This window comes from Mytilus trossulus, unplaced genomic scaffold (assembly GCF_036588685.1).
Source record: "Mytilus trossulus isolate FHL-02 unplaced genomic scaffold, PNRI_Mtr1.1.1.hap1 h1tg000373l__unscaffolded, whole genome shotgun sequence".
Taxonomy (NCBI): Eukaryota; Metazoa; Mollusca; class Bivalvia; order Mytilida; family Mytilidae; genus Mytilus; species Mytilus trossulus.
The window spans coordinates 2,511,222-2,524,644 of NW_026963340.1; the positions used below are offsets into that span (position 1 = coordinate 2,511,222).

General features: G+C 31.5%; 1 protein-coding gene across 1 annotated transcript; it reads left to right on the top strand.

Moving 5' to 3' along the window:
* Positions 1 to 2,256: 2,256 nt before the first annotated feature.
* LOC134702020 (uncharacterized) lies at positions 2,257 to 3,210 on the top strand. Its single transcript, XM_063563128.1, has one exon. It carries the CDS (start codon positions 2,257 to 2,259, stop codon positions 3,208 to 3,210), a length of 954 nt encoding a protein of 317 aa, XP_063419198.1.
* The last annotated feature ends 10,213 nt before the right edge of the window (positions 3,211 to 13,423 follow it).

Here is a 13,423-nt window from a genome sequence, read left to right on the forward strand (position 1 = left end):
CTGTATTAGAAAAATACTAGTTATACATTTAAAAAATTAGTAACCCTCATGTCTCCCTGCATTAGAAGTTGCATAATTTAGCATTTACAGATGAAATATAATTGTGAGTAAAGATCAACATGTGAAATAGTCTGACTGGATATGACAGAACATCAAAAGAAATGACGAAAAATTACACATCTTATCAAAATAGTACTACTAGAAACTAAAAGCTACTTGCAATTTTCACTGGTTTTGAGATCAGTAACAGTCTGACAAGGAAAGAATTTAATGAACATGATTATGATGCCTCTTGATAAATATAAAAACATATTGACTGTAAAATAATTACCAGTTACCAATTATATCTGTTGTTTACAAAATTTGTTATTTGGAAATATCTGTTGAATGTTTTGAAATTAAAATGTGTTAACTGAAATGATTTAAAGAATTGAAGTCTTTAAATGATACAAAAGCAAGGATACATTGAATGATTGCAATTGAGGCAACTACTAGCCCTGCATAGTAGGGCATTGATGTAAACAAGTACAGGTCACCTGAAGTCTTCAACAATGAGCAAAAGCCTGAATTTAAATATCGTTATACATGGGCTTATTAAGTCCCAAGATAATGCTATCTACATCATTTGCTTTCAAATTTTTGTTAGTATGTTTCTGATGAAGGTTAAATAAAATAAGCCCAGCACACTTAATTTGTGAACTGTTTTTATTAAATTTCAAAAGAGAAAGCTAATAGACAAATTTAAGCAAATAACAAAAAAAGGAAATCCATTTTATATGGCTGACAGCAACCAAACACAACCAATGGACATAATGAACATGTTTAGAAATGCTCAAACTGCAATAATAACATTAGATACAAAAACATCTTATATAATGCTGGATTACACAAAAGTGTTTAAATCATCTGCTCTTCTCTGGTGTTTAAAAATTGTACAGATTTGGTGTCACAATATCTCAGTAGCATGGATTAGAATCCTGGCATGGGAAGAACAAAACATTTTTGAAAGCAAATTTACAGATCTTACATTGTTGGGTTGATGATTTGACGACTAAATGCATGTACATGTACAATATATACAAAAAGTTGGCTGCTATTGAGACAAAGGCAAAAATCATAGTGCAACAAAACATGTTTATTACAGATATAATAACAACAAACTAAAATAACACTTACCACTACTAAATGAATAGGAACTTTCAGGAACTAATTGCAGCTACTGTCCAGGTTATGTTAAACAAATCACCTCCAACTGATCTGTTCAGTGAAGAGTTTTTACCATTGAAATGAAATGTGAACACATTCCAATCTTTTGGCAGACGTGAATATTCTCAGGTGGCATTTATACCAATATCCAAGGGTACCTATATCTCGTGGTGATAACTAACCATTTTTTTCTTCTTTTTGTTTAATTTTGAAAAAAAAAAATGGAATTTAAACTTTTTTCAGCATTTTGTAAATTTTTCATGTTTTTTTCATTTATTTTTATAAGAATTAAATTTTAAAAGAAAATTTTTTTTTTTAAATATTTTTTTTTTTTTTTTTAATTTTGAAAAATTAGATTTTTTTGAAATATTTTGCATTTATAAATTTTTCAAACTTTAAAAAAGTTAATTTTAGTTGCCTTCGTCCATGCAAGCATGGACTAAGTTGGCCTTGGTTGCCTTCGTCCATGCATGCATGGACTAAGTCTGTTGTGTTAGTCCATGCAAGCATGGACTAAGTTAGGGTTAGTTGCCTTAGTGCATGCATGCATGGACTAAGTCTGTTGTGTTAGTCCATGCATGCATGGACTAAGTTAACGTTAGTTACCTTCGTCCATGCATGTATGGAGTAAGCTTAGTTTCTAAATTGTCATGTTTACAAATCATGAAAAGGTTAAGCCTTACTATCAAGTTTTGTAATTTATTTCCTAAGGTAAGTTATAATGCACAATATGTATGTAAAACATAATTAATAGGTTGAATATGAAAAAAACCATCTAAACAGAAAAAAAAGGTAATTACATCAAATTAAAAAATAATTGAACTAACACCATGAAATTAAGAGGTAAGAAGAAATGGAGGTTTTCTAAACTTGATGTTGATTTCCAGTTTTATTTAATACCTTGTTTCAATTAAAAAAAAAAACTGTATACACGGTAAACTTTTTTATCTTTACACAAATATTAATTTTACTTTGTCGTTTTACAAGTTTTTACCATGCTATGTATTCTTTTTATAGACTTGTATAACAAGCAGGAAGTTTTTACCAAAAATGGCAATGTTTTCTATACTGCTCATTTGCATCTGTACTGTTGAAGTAATATTAGGTTCAACAACTCCAATAACACCATCGGCGTATGCTAAGGTGCTGAAACAAGGATTTTCCACAAAGTATTTCAATACTCTAAATTTTGACAATGTCTATGATAAGCAAAATGTTAAGGATGTTTACGCTAAAGGATTCAGGAACTTAAGAATACCATGCACAGCTAATCTTGAGGGTTTGAACATGACAGTATTGTTAACCAATTTAGAGACAGTTGTAGACGATTGTCTTGACGTTGGTGTCACACCTGTCATTTCTTGGGTCTATACTGAAATGGAAGGCAATGCCTCGGCAGCAAATCAACAGGACTATTTGCAATGGTGGACAGATGTTGCTACACAATTGAAGGACAAAGACTATGGACTTTCTTTTAGCTTATTTGCCGATTGGACTGAAGCAGCAGTAAAGATAATTCGTAATTCTGGTGGAAACAATAAGAACCGAGTTGTAATGCTAGCATCACCCATCAAAGATGATGACTATGTCATGGTGGAAACTAATACATATGCTTCTGGACCACAAAATCAATATGAAGATGAAAAATGTTCTAGCTCTCCACCTAGATGTTGGGAAGATGATGGCATAAAAATTGGCAAAGTAATTGTAGATAAAAATATCGATAATGCAACCAATAATAAAACAACTTCAGGGCTTCCAGTTTACTGGGGAGCTTGGTCAGCAGTCGACAATAAAAGTGGAACCTTAAACCAGACGGAAGTAATTGATTTTTGCAAATATTTTGTAAATGCACTTAAAACAGAAGCAATTCCTTGGTCCTTGAATTACCTCGACCTGTTCTATGATACATCGAAAAGCACGTGGTTAACAGGGCTACAGACGGTCAAAGATCAACAATTTAATATGTCACTTATATTGGATGCGATTGTCACAAATCTGTAAATGACTAATTGGTACAATAACAAACTGGAAAATGGAAAACAATAAATGTAGTTGTATAAAGATGTGTTTTTATTGTTAACGTTGGTTAAATAACGAAGGGGATGAATCAATGATTTTGGTCGGGTTTGTTTTTCATTAAATGTCTTGTTGACTGTTGATTGTCCTTTGATTGTGTTTCTTTTTTTTTGTCATCATTTGGTAAGGTTTTCTTTGACCAATGACAACATGTTTGTGTTTGTATTCTTTCTTTTATGTCATAGAAATAAAACGCCATACTTTTGTTCCTTTCAGTCCTGATAACCTTCGTTATTGATTTGGCCTATACATATGTTGTTTCACAAATCACTTGTGGGTTTAATGTAGACGTAGAAACTTTATTCAATCATAAACTTTGTAATTGTGTCGGCCTATAACTATTTTGATTCAAATATGACTGGTAGATCTAATGTAGACATATAGAATTATAAAAAAAAGTCTACGATCTTTTACCACTTGGACAGTTAAACTGCTGGTACATGTAAACAATTTATATCTGCAAATGAGAAGCGAAATATATCAAAGGGACGTACAAAGTCATAAGTCGAAAATAAACAGACAACGCCATGCCTGTAAAATAATCAACAGACAAACAAGACTGAGCAATATAAACCCCATCAGAAACTTGAAATGATCTAAGATGCTCCGGATGTGTAAACATATCCTGTTCCACATGTCGTGTTGCTCATGTAATTACAAACCCGGTAATCAGTCTTTTTCGTTTAAGGGTACGTAAGTCATTTCTTGTAACCTTGTTTAGATAACTTCTTAACATCATTCTGGTACAATTTAATAAATTCAAGCATGATATCTAGATCACGTAACTCCTTCAAACTATATTTTTTGCAAATACCTGCAAATGTCAATGGAAACGAAATACATTCTAATACAAGATCCCAACAAAAACACAAGAGTAGAGAACAAGCTTTCCAAAATAACATGTAAAGTGCAATAAAAGTGAAATCCTGATATTTAATGGTAGCAAAAAATGTAAAGTATAGTTTTCTACGCAAATATGTCACATCCGGTTGACACAACATCACACAATATAAATCTTCAAGTATATTACTTCGTTTAATTTATGGACAATCCAATATATAATATTCAATCATTTTGTGATAGAATCATGATATCTGTTTGAGGAAGCACAATGCAAAAACAAATAAATTTCATTTAAATTCATTCAGTTTTAGCACTATTTGTTACTTTTAAATACTCATGAACAAAGGAAAAAGTGTTAAAATGCATGTATAAAGTCAGGAATATGACATTTTTTGTCCATTTGTTTAATGTGTTTTATCATTTGATTAGGGACTTTCCGTTGTGAATTTTCCTCGGAGTTCAGTATTTTTGTGGTTTTACTTTTTTATTCATATATTGTATTGTTAATTAGTTTTAGCTATACTTAAGGATGTATTCTTCTGACTTTTAAGTCTCGTTCAGTCTCGTTGAAATCTCGTTCTTGAATTATTTCCAAAACATGTGATAGAAGTGGAAAATGTCAATGAATTTTAAAAATATAATAATCAAACATAAATCTGCGAAAAAGTTGTGTATTTATAATGAATGGTTTTTGAGTAATCAAGCTTTCAAATTTTACGACCAATCAAGTCAGTATTTTAAGACAAAATTTTGAGAAAATGGGTGAGGGATACAAAAAATGATTTAACAAGAATCATGTACATCCCATATCATTTTGGTCTTTTCCAATTTCTTAGATATGTATTTTGTCAATCATTTAAAACAAAAAAGTTTAAATTATATGCATTTTGGTCTTTAAACTGAGAAAAATCACAAAAATACAAAATTGACAGCATGGTAAATTTTACACAAAAAAGCGTCAAAATATGATAAAACTTTCTTATATTAACACCTACCTATGGTTTTTGTAAGTAATATTTATTCAGATTGGTCCACTTCATCTTTATAGAAAGTATGAAAAAAAGTTTAATTGTGGAACTGTGATTTTTTCATGATTATGGCCAAAAAATAGCTAAAAGTCGATGAAAAATGGTAAAATCATCAACATTGGGCATTTTCAAAGGGCCGTAGCAAAAAACGAAGTGCACCACCATATGATTTTTTCTTCACCAATTATTTTGTTACAGTCTTATAAACCCAAAAATCAGGTTAAGAAAAAAAGTTTAATTCTAGAAATTTTTGGCTCCTCAGAGGTGTACATCCTTAATAGATTATTAACAAATGCACATGGCTGATTGGGAAAATTCAAAACGGAAAGTCCTAATTCAATGGCAAAATAAAAGGATAAAATACATCAAAGAGGGACGGAAGATACCAAAGAGACAGTCAAACTCATAAATCTAAAACAAACTGACAACGCCATGGCTAAAAATGAAAAGACAAACAGAAAAACAATAGTACACATGACACAACATAGAAAACTTAAGAATAAACAACACGAACCCCACCAAAAACTAGGGGTGATCTCAGGTGCTCCGGAAGGGTAAGCAGATCCTGCTCCACATGCGGCACCCGTCGTGTTGCTTATGTGATTACAAATCCGGTAAATAGTCTAATTCGGTAGGTCAAATTCATGAAAGGGAAGGGGACTGTAGTTACGACGTAAGGAACATATCCGACATCATTTGTGAAACGGTTATTCCATAACGGTCAACCAACTCGTGATGGCGTCCGTAAAATTTACGAAGGGATGCTTTCAACTTCACCATTTGGAACTCTTGGTTTAATAGCTTCCTTGTGAGCAGTAACCCTCTAACAAGAAAATCATGATAGGAAATGCAAGCACGGGAATATCGTATCAATTGGGAGATATATACTCCGTATGCAGGTGCTGCTGGAATGTTGCTACTTAGAAATGGAAAGTTCACAATTGGAAATCTGAAATCATCTCTTTTGTCGTAAAGTTTTGTCTTCAACCGACCCTCATTATCAATTTCTAGATGTAAGTCAATATATGAAGCAGACTTAACTGTATCTATAGTATCCTTTATCTCCTATTCGATGGGATAGATGCGATCCACATAGTCACCAAATTTTGAATTTTGAATCAAACGTATGGACAACAACTGTCATATTCCTCACTTGGTCTGAGATTTACTCATGTAGAAAATGATGGATTGAAGATAAGAAAATATATACAGTGCCTAGTGGGTAATTGAATTCGAATAAACTTGTCACCATAATCCCGTTCATTCACTTGAATGTGACTTTCTGAAAAAGACTTACCACCGGCTTCGTCCTTACTTGAGCAAATCGACAGTTGTATATATGGATTATGATTCGTCCATCTTTCCAGAGCACACGACATCACCCCCGTTTTTGGTATGATTTTGAAACATAACAATTATCACGGTAGCTTTTACCGACGTGCAGTACGCTCAAGGGTAGTCATGTTCGTTAAAAAAACAACTCTTCGTCTATGGAAGAAGCTTCAACCATATTGCCAGAGTAGCGGTTCTTTGAACAACTATTTATTTATTAAACAGAAAACGTCTTTAAACGTTTTTATCATATTGAATTGCTGTAACAGAAGCTTTTTTTCTATTTCATCATAACTTAAAGAAAGATAAACATCAATTTAAACAAACTTTGTATGTCTTATGTAGACGAAACGCGCTACTGGCATACTAAGTTATAATCCTGGTACCTTTGATTACTATTTAAACAACTGGGTCGATGCCACTGCTGGTATCACCAGCCCAGTAGTCAACACTTCGGTGTTGACATTAATATCAATAATATGGTCATTTTTATTAATTTCCTGTTTACGAAACTTTCAATTTTTCGAAAAACTAAAGATTTCTTATTCCAGACATAGATAACCTTAGTCGTACTTGGCAGAACTTTTTGGAATTTTGGATCCTCAATGCTCTACAACTTTGTACTTGTTTGGCTATATAAATATTTTGATATGAGCTTCACTGATGAGTCTTATGTAGATTAAACGCGCGTTTGGCATACTAAATTATAATCATGGTACCTTTGATTTTTCATTTAGAACTTCAGGGATAAAGGACAGATTAAAATTCACTGCACTTAAATACGTTAGTAAAAAGATAGAAAATTGACACAATTCTATGCGTCTATTACAGATTAAGGAAAAATAGTTAAAAGTGGGTAAAACAATACGAAATATAGAGATATAGTTCCCCCAAGATATCCAAGGAATAGAAAATAACGGTGTACTGGAATATATAGAAAATGTAATACTGGTAAATTATAAGCCAGAGATTTCGTTACCATACATTATTGAAAACTTTTACTTAATACCTTCATAGATATAAAAATTTGGTTTTGAAGTTTGGTTGAACTTATTTTAAACGGGATAGCAAATCCTCATTTTTACGGAAATGTCGCCATTGCCCGGAAATTTAGATACGATCCTTCTAGTCTTATCGATCATTTAAACAAATTTCTACTAAAAGGTTACAAATGCAACACTGTAATTAGATCATTGACTATTGTTTTGATTGGTATTGATATTGATTTTGTTATCAGTAAATTATAAACAAACTAAAAATTATTGTTATATATATATACACATACATGGATCTACAATCTGTCGATACCTGTAACTTCAAAAAACAAAGGGGGTTGAGATCTTTCAAAATTCCTTCATTAATACACCTGTCCCATGTCAGAGATCATTACTCTTTTTAAGGTTTGTATTTTTATTATTATATTGTTGTGTTGTCTCTCATTTAGTTCTTCTATCAACAATCACACAAGAATATACATAAAATGAGATGTAATAATCTCATTGAACACTGTAAACAATATATGAGAGAAAGAGCAAAATCAACAAAATCAATATAGAATTATACGATTTTCACGCGTGAATGCAGTTAATCTCTCATGGTACTGTTTATTACGGATTAATTTTAAAAGAGGTAACTAAAACTCTCATATAAACATCAAACTCACCACAAGAAAATTCGTTTTGGGAAAAACTAAAGCTATCCTTATGGGGATAGCTATCAAGGGGCTCTTATAAGCGACTGGGTTTAAAAAGTAATTTTCATATATACATATTTATTATGTACAAGTTAATATATTTACACTTTCATTAAATTACATAGTTCAAGAAACAAACACGTATATTCTCTATCGCTAACTTTGTTCCACTCTCCTTCTCTTGATTTTACTTTTCACACTTTTAAAATCGTCATTAACCTCAAGATTACACAGCTATATAGACAGAATATAAAAAAACAGAAAAAACATGAAACAGCTTCTAATTAGAAATGATTACAGTTAAAACACAGCTGAATCATACATTAAAGGTCAATCAGACAGTATACACAAGTTCATGCAAACAATAAATCTACAAAAACCTAACACACTTGACCTGGACAATTAAATACAGATCTCAGAAAAGAAATCAATTTAGAAAGTTTTACTCTATGATATTGGCATCGGTATAATACATTATTGTGAATTTCATTTCACCCGATCATACAGTTCAACATGACAATTTTCATGTCACTAACACGCGAAATAAGATCTTACTAAATTCAATTTACGTCTCTTAATATTTCGACGTCCATCCTGACTTTTAATGCACAGACATACTTTTAAATTAAGTGCATCAGAGGCAACGATCTTTTACAATGTCAATAGATGCCATATGCATTACCCTAATTGAGAAATCTAAAAGTAAATGTCATGAACAAAAATAACCAGACAATTTTTAAAACTAAAATGTCTGATCTTTTGATTGTTATTTCTGTTAAAAACTTTTCTTGCAATATGATATAACATATAATCAGAAATATATTTTTGGAAGATCTAGTTAAAATGTAGGTCACAGTAATCACATTACATGAATGTTTCATTATAATACGTTATGTTGATAACCTTAAATCAATCTGAAATTAACCTGTATTTCAAAGGAAGTCTATTTCATATATGTTTAAGAAGAATCCGTTATTATGATTGGATAATTAGTAACTAGGATTATAATTTAATACGCCAGACGCGCGTTTCGTCTACATAAGACTTATCAGTGACGCTCATATCAAAATAAAGTCAAACAAGTACAAAGTGGAAGAGCTTTGAGTACCCAAATAAATGATAAAACATTTAAGTATACGTATTAAATTCTTCTTTTAGTAATTTCATAGGGTTATAAAAGCGATGACCGTGCGCACATTTTTAAAATGAAGCGCTTCAACGCTTCATACAAAATGGACTTCGGTCAATGTTTTTACACACTAATGAACTCGCAAAAAGAAGCATTCAATTCTTAAATGAGGCGTAACGTTCGTGATGGCACAAAACTTCCACAATAAAGTGCACAGGTAAACGACCAAACCATTGATATAAATTGTTTTTTCCCTGATGCTATAGACAAAATTGTAATTATAAGTATTAGATGCTTCATATAATTATTTTATTGGGTTATTAAAGCATTGACCATGCGCATATTTTTTAATGAAGCGCTTCCTCGATATATACAAAATAAACTTAAGTCAACGCTTTTATAAAAGAGGGAGGTTTGGTATGCTACAAAACCAGGTCCAACCCACCATTTTTTTCCTTTGAAAATGTCCTGTACCAAGTCAGGAATATGGCCATTCTTATGTTATAGTTCGTTTCTGTGTGTATTACATTTTAATGTATCGTCGTTTGTTTTCTCTTATATTTGAGTGTAAATTCACATTGCGATAAGACGTGTCACGATACTTATCTATCCCAAATTCATGTATTTGGTTTAGGTGTTATATTTGTAATTCTCATGGGATTTTGTCTGATGCTGGGTCCGTTTCTGTTTGTGTTACATTTTAGTGGTGTGTCGTTCTTCTCCTTTTATATTTAATGCGTTTCCCTCGTTTGAGTTTGTTACCCCGATTTTGTTTTTTGTCAATGGTTTAATGAGTTTTGAACAGCGGTATACTACTGCTGCTTTTATTCATACCTCAAAAAATTTACAGAAAAAAACATTCAATTCTTAAATGAATACAACACAAAATAGTAAACAATAGATAGTAAGTAATAATGTTAAGATCATTTCATGCAAGCTAAAATACCAGATTTATTAACACTGTTTCTGCAGATGAGCGAATTGGTTTTATGTTTCTTCACGCCACCCCTCTTTAACAATTCATGCGAGGGAATATATTCACATATTTTATTCAATCGAAAAACTATCGACAATAAACCTTTGACCCACTTATCATGTCATGCTATCATCACCAGCTTACCTACATTACTGTTATAAATACACACTCAGGTGTTGGGGTGCATATTCAACGTAGTTTAAATTTTGTTGAGAGGAAAGAGACGTTCCTGATTGCTACCGCTATACCACCCTTTGCTATTGCTTGTATTACTTCTTTCAAAATTTGATGAATCATGTTTTTTCAAACGTTTATCATCGGTACAAGGTCATAATTAGTAAATATAAAGCAACATGCACTCATCTTAAAAACGTTCAAGTATTTGACTTTTGAACAGAGGTATACTGTCAGTGATATAAACTGTGCACTACTGTTGCATTTTTGTCCACCTGAAAAACTTTTAATAGACTTATATATTAGGTATATAGTTACAATATATTGTTGTTAAAGGGTCATTAGCTACAAAGTATGATGTCCCAATCACCATCTTACATACATTACAGTTATAAACAAAATCTCAGTTGTTTGGATATAAATTAAGTAAATACAACTTTGTTGATATCGTAATGACATAAGGAGAGATGTTCCTTATTGCTACCGCTATACCGCATTTACATTTGTTTCTATTACTTCTTCTCAAACCTTGATGAACATTTGCTATTGTTATGCATGGTGTTTGGGTATAAATAAGGTAAATACAAGTGTGTTGATATCGAAGGGTAGACGTTCCTGATTGCTACCACTTTACCACCTTTTAAAATTGTTTGTATTACTTCATTTCAAACCTGATGCACATTTATCATTGTTATGCTTTTTACAACAACATCGATTTATTGCTTACATCTGTTCAATGTTATCCTTCGGTATTTATCATCAGGTTTTAAATGATCTCTTACACCTTAACATCAATGTAGTATTAAGTCTTGCAAACCACCTGCATAGATTACCTTAGCTGTATATGTCAAAACTTTTAGGAATTTTGGTTCTCAATGCTCTTCAACTTCGTACTTTAATTGGCCTTTTTAACTTTTTTGGATTCGAGCGTCACTGATGAGTCTTTTGTTGACGAAACGCGCGTCTAGCGCGTCTGGTGTATATACTAAATTTAGTCCTGGTATCTATGATGAGTTTAAACCAATATTGAGTTAAAGGAGCATAGTTTCGAGATATGATTTCTTTTAAATATGATTGATGTATGTTTGATCATCAATGAAAGAGAAATAGTGAAACATATGCGTTGTCTGTTTCTATAAAAGTTCCCCGAGCACTATCAACTGATGTTCATGTATTACAACTTGTATCAATGTTTTTATTTTTCAACTGGAAAAATCTCTGTTTAAATGAAAAATAAATTCACCAGGGTTTTCGGTATCATAAAAGTTTCCAAATATTTGCTTAATTTTATCAGAAGTACCAAGTCATATCTCGTAAATATAAAGCAACGTGCATACATATTTAATGCTCGGGTATTTCACTTTGGAAAAGCGATATGAACTGTATATCATTATTGCCTTTATTTACCTGAAAAGTTTAGCAAACATTTACAAGGGATATAGATAAAATAAATTGTTGTTAAAGGGACATTAGCTACGAGATATGATTTCTCTTAAATATGACTTGTTTTTGTCCAATTATTAATGAAATTGAAATAATGAAATAATAGTTAAAAGTAGTCAAAATAAACATAAGAAACATTGATGATGAATTATTTAATTGCAAGGGAATAATTCAACCTCTTTGAGATCATATTTTTGTGACCTTCACATTAATTCCTTAACTACAGTTTGGTTACGTAAGTATAAGACGTTTTAAGCAATTAAAAGGAAAAGGACGATGGCATTGAAAATGAAACAAAAGTAAACCATTTCGTTGACTGAAATGATCTACAAAAATATGTATTGTAATAAAGTTACACAAATTATGGTTGACTTTGACTTGTTTTATTAAAACTTATACAAGAAATCGAGTTATGTGACCGTGGGCAGTCGGAAGTAATCTAGATGGTTAATCAGATGGCGTCTAGAGTAAAATGCACACGAAATGTTGATATTTATTATCGAGTTAATTGTTAATTTCAGACTTATTGTAATTTGGATAAATGTTTTAGTATGTTATAAATCAAATATGAATAAAATCAATGAACATGAATTTGACAGATTATGCCATAAGTTCTTGATATATATATCTGTACAAAGCACAGACTGCGAGATGTACATATTAGTGGCTGTCACTATTAACAACATTAACGGTACCAATTTTTCTGCACCAGATGCGCATTTCAACAATACATGTCTCTTCAGTGATGCTCGTGCCAAAATATGTAAAATCCAAAGCTTATATAAAAGATGAAGTATCTCCAGCGTAAATCACCTTGTATCGTAACATATGTGTTAAATTCATGTGGATATGTTGTGCATGTTATGTTCAAACCGAAATTAGAAAAGAAACTACGCAACCGTCATTCTGATATTAACGCATCACAGAAACAACAACTTTGCAATAATTCGTGAATGATATTGGCAATTAACTGTCAAAAAATGCGGTCATATGGATAAAAACTCAAATGGTTAAGGTTATTCCGTTATGTGCACGCTGTATCTTTCGGAAAACTTTCCTTTGCCTCAGTTTTTAAGCTACCATATTTGTCATACTAGAATCAATAGATTTTTTTTTTCATTTTCACATGGCTCTAGCAATTGTATTCGTACGTTTAAACCATCACTATTCGAGATAAAATTCGAATATAGGCCATGTGAAAACTGCGAAAAATAGATGGTTATTTCACTTATACTGTCTTTACATCAGATATTAGCTCATTTATTCTATAACAAGTTGTTGACATAATACGGGTTATATTTTACTCGTATAATCTATGATCATATGATACTAAGCCCCTAATGGTTGTGCTGTGGTTGATTTTCTATATCATGAAGACATAATATTACTATCAGTTTGAATGGGGTCTGGATCTATTATGTCAATTACTTTTACTAGTCCTTTGTTGATTTATATTAATCATTGTCACTTTGCTTAGTTTCTTTTGTTAAATAGAGATATGCTAACATCAAACGTCTTTT

What these genes read in the sequence shown, in the direction of transcription:
- LOC134702020 (XM_063563128.1), top strand. Translation starts at nt 2,257, where the DNA reads ATGGCAATGTTTTCTATACTGCTCATTTGCATCTGTACTGTTGAAGTA.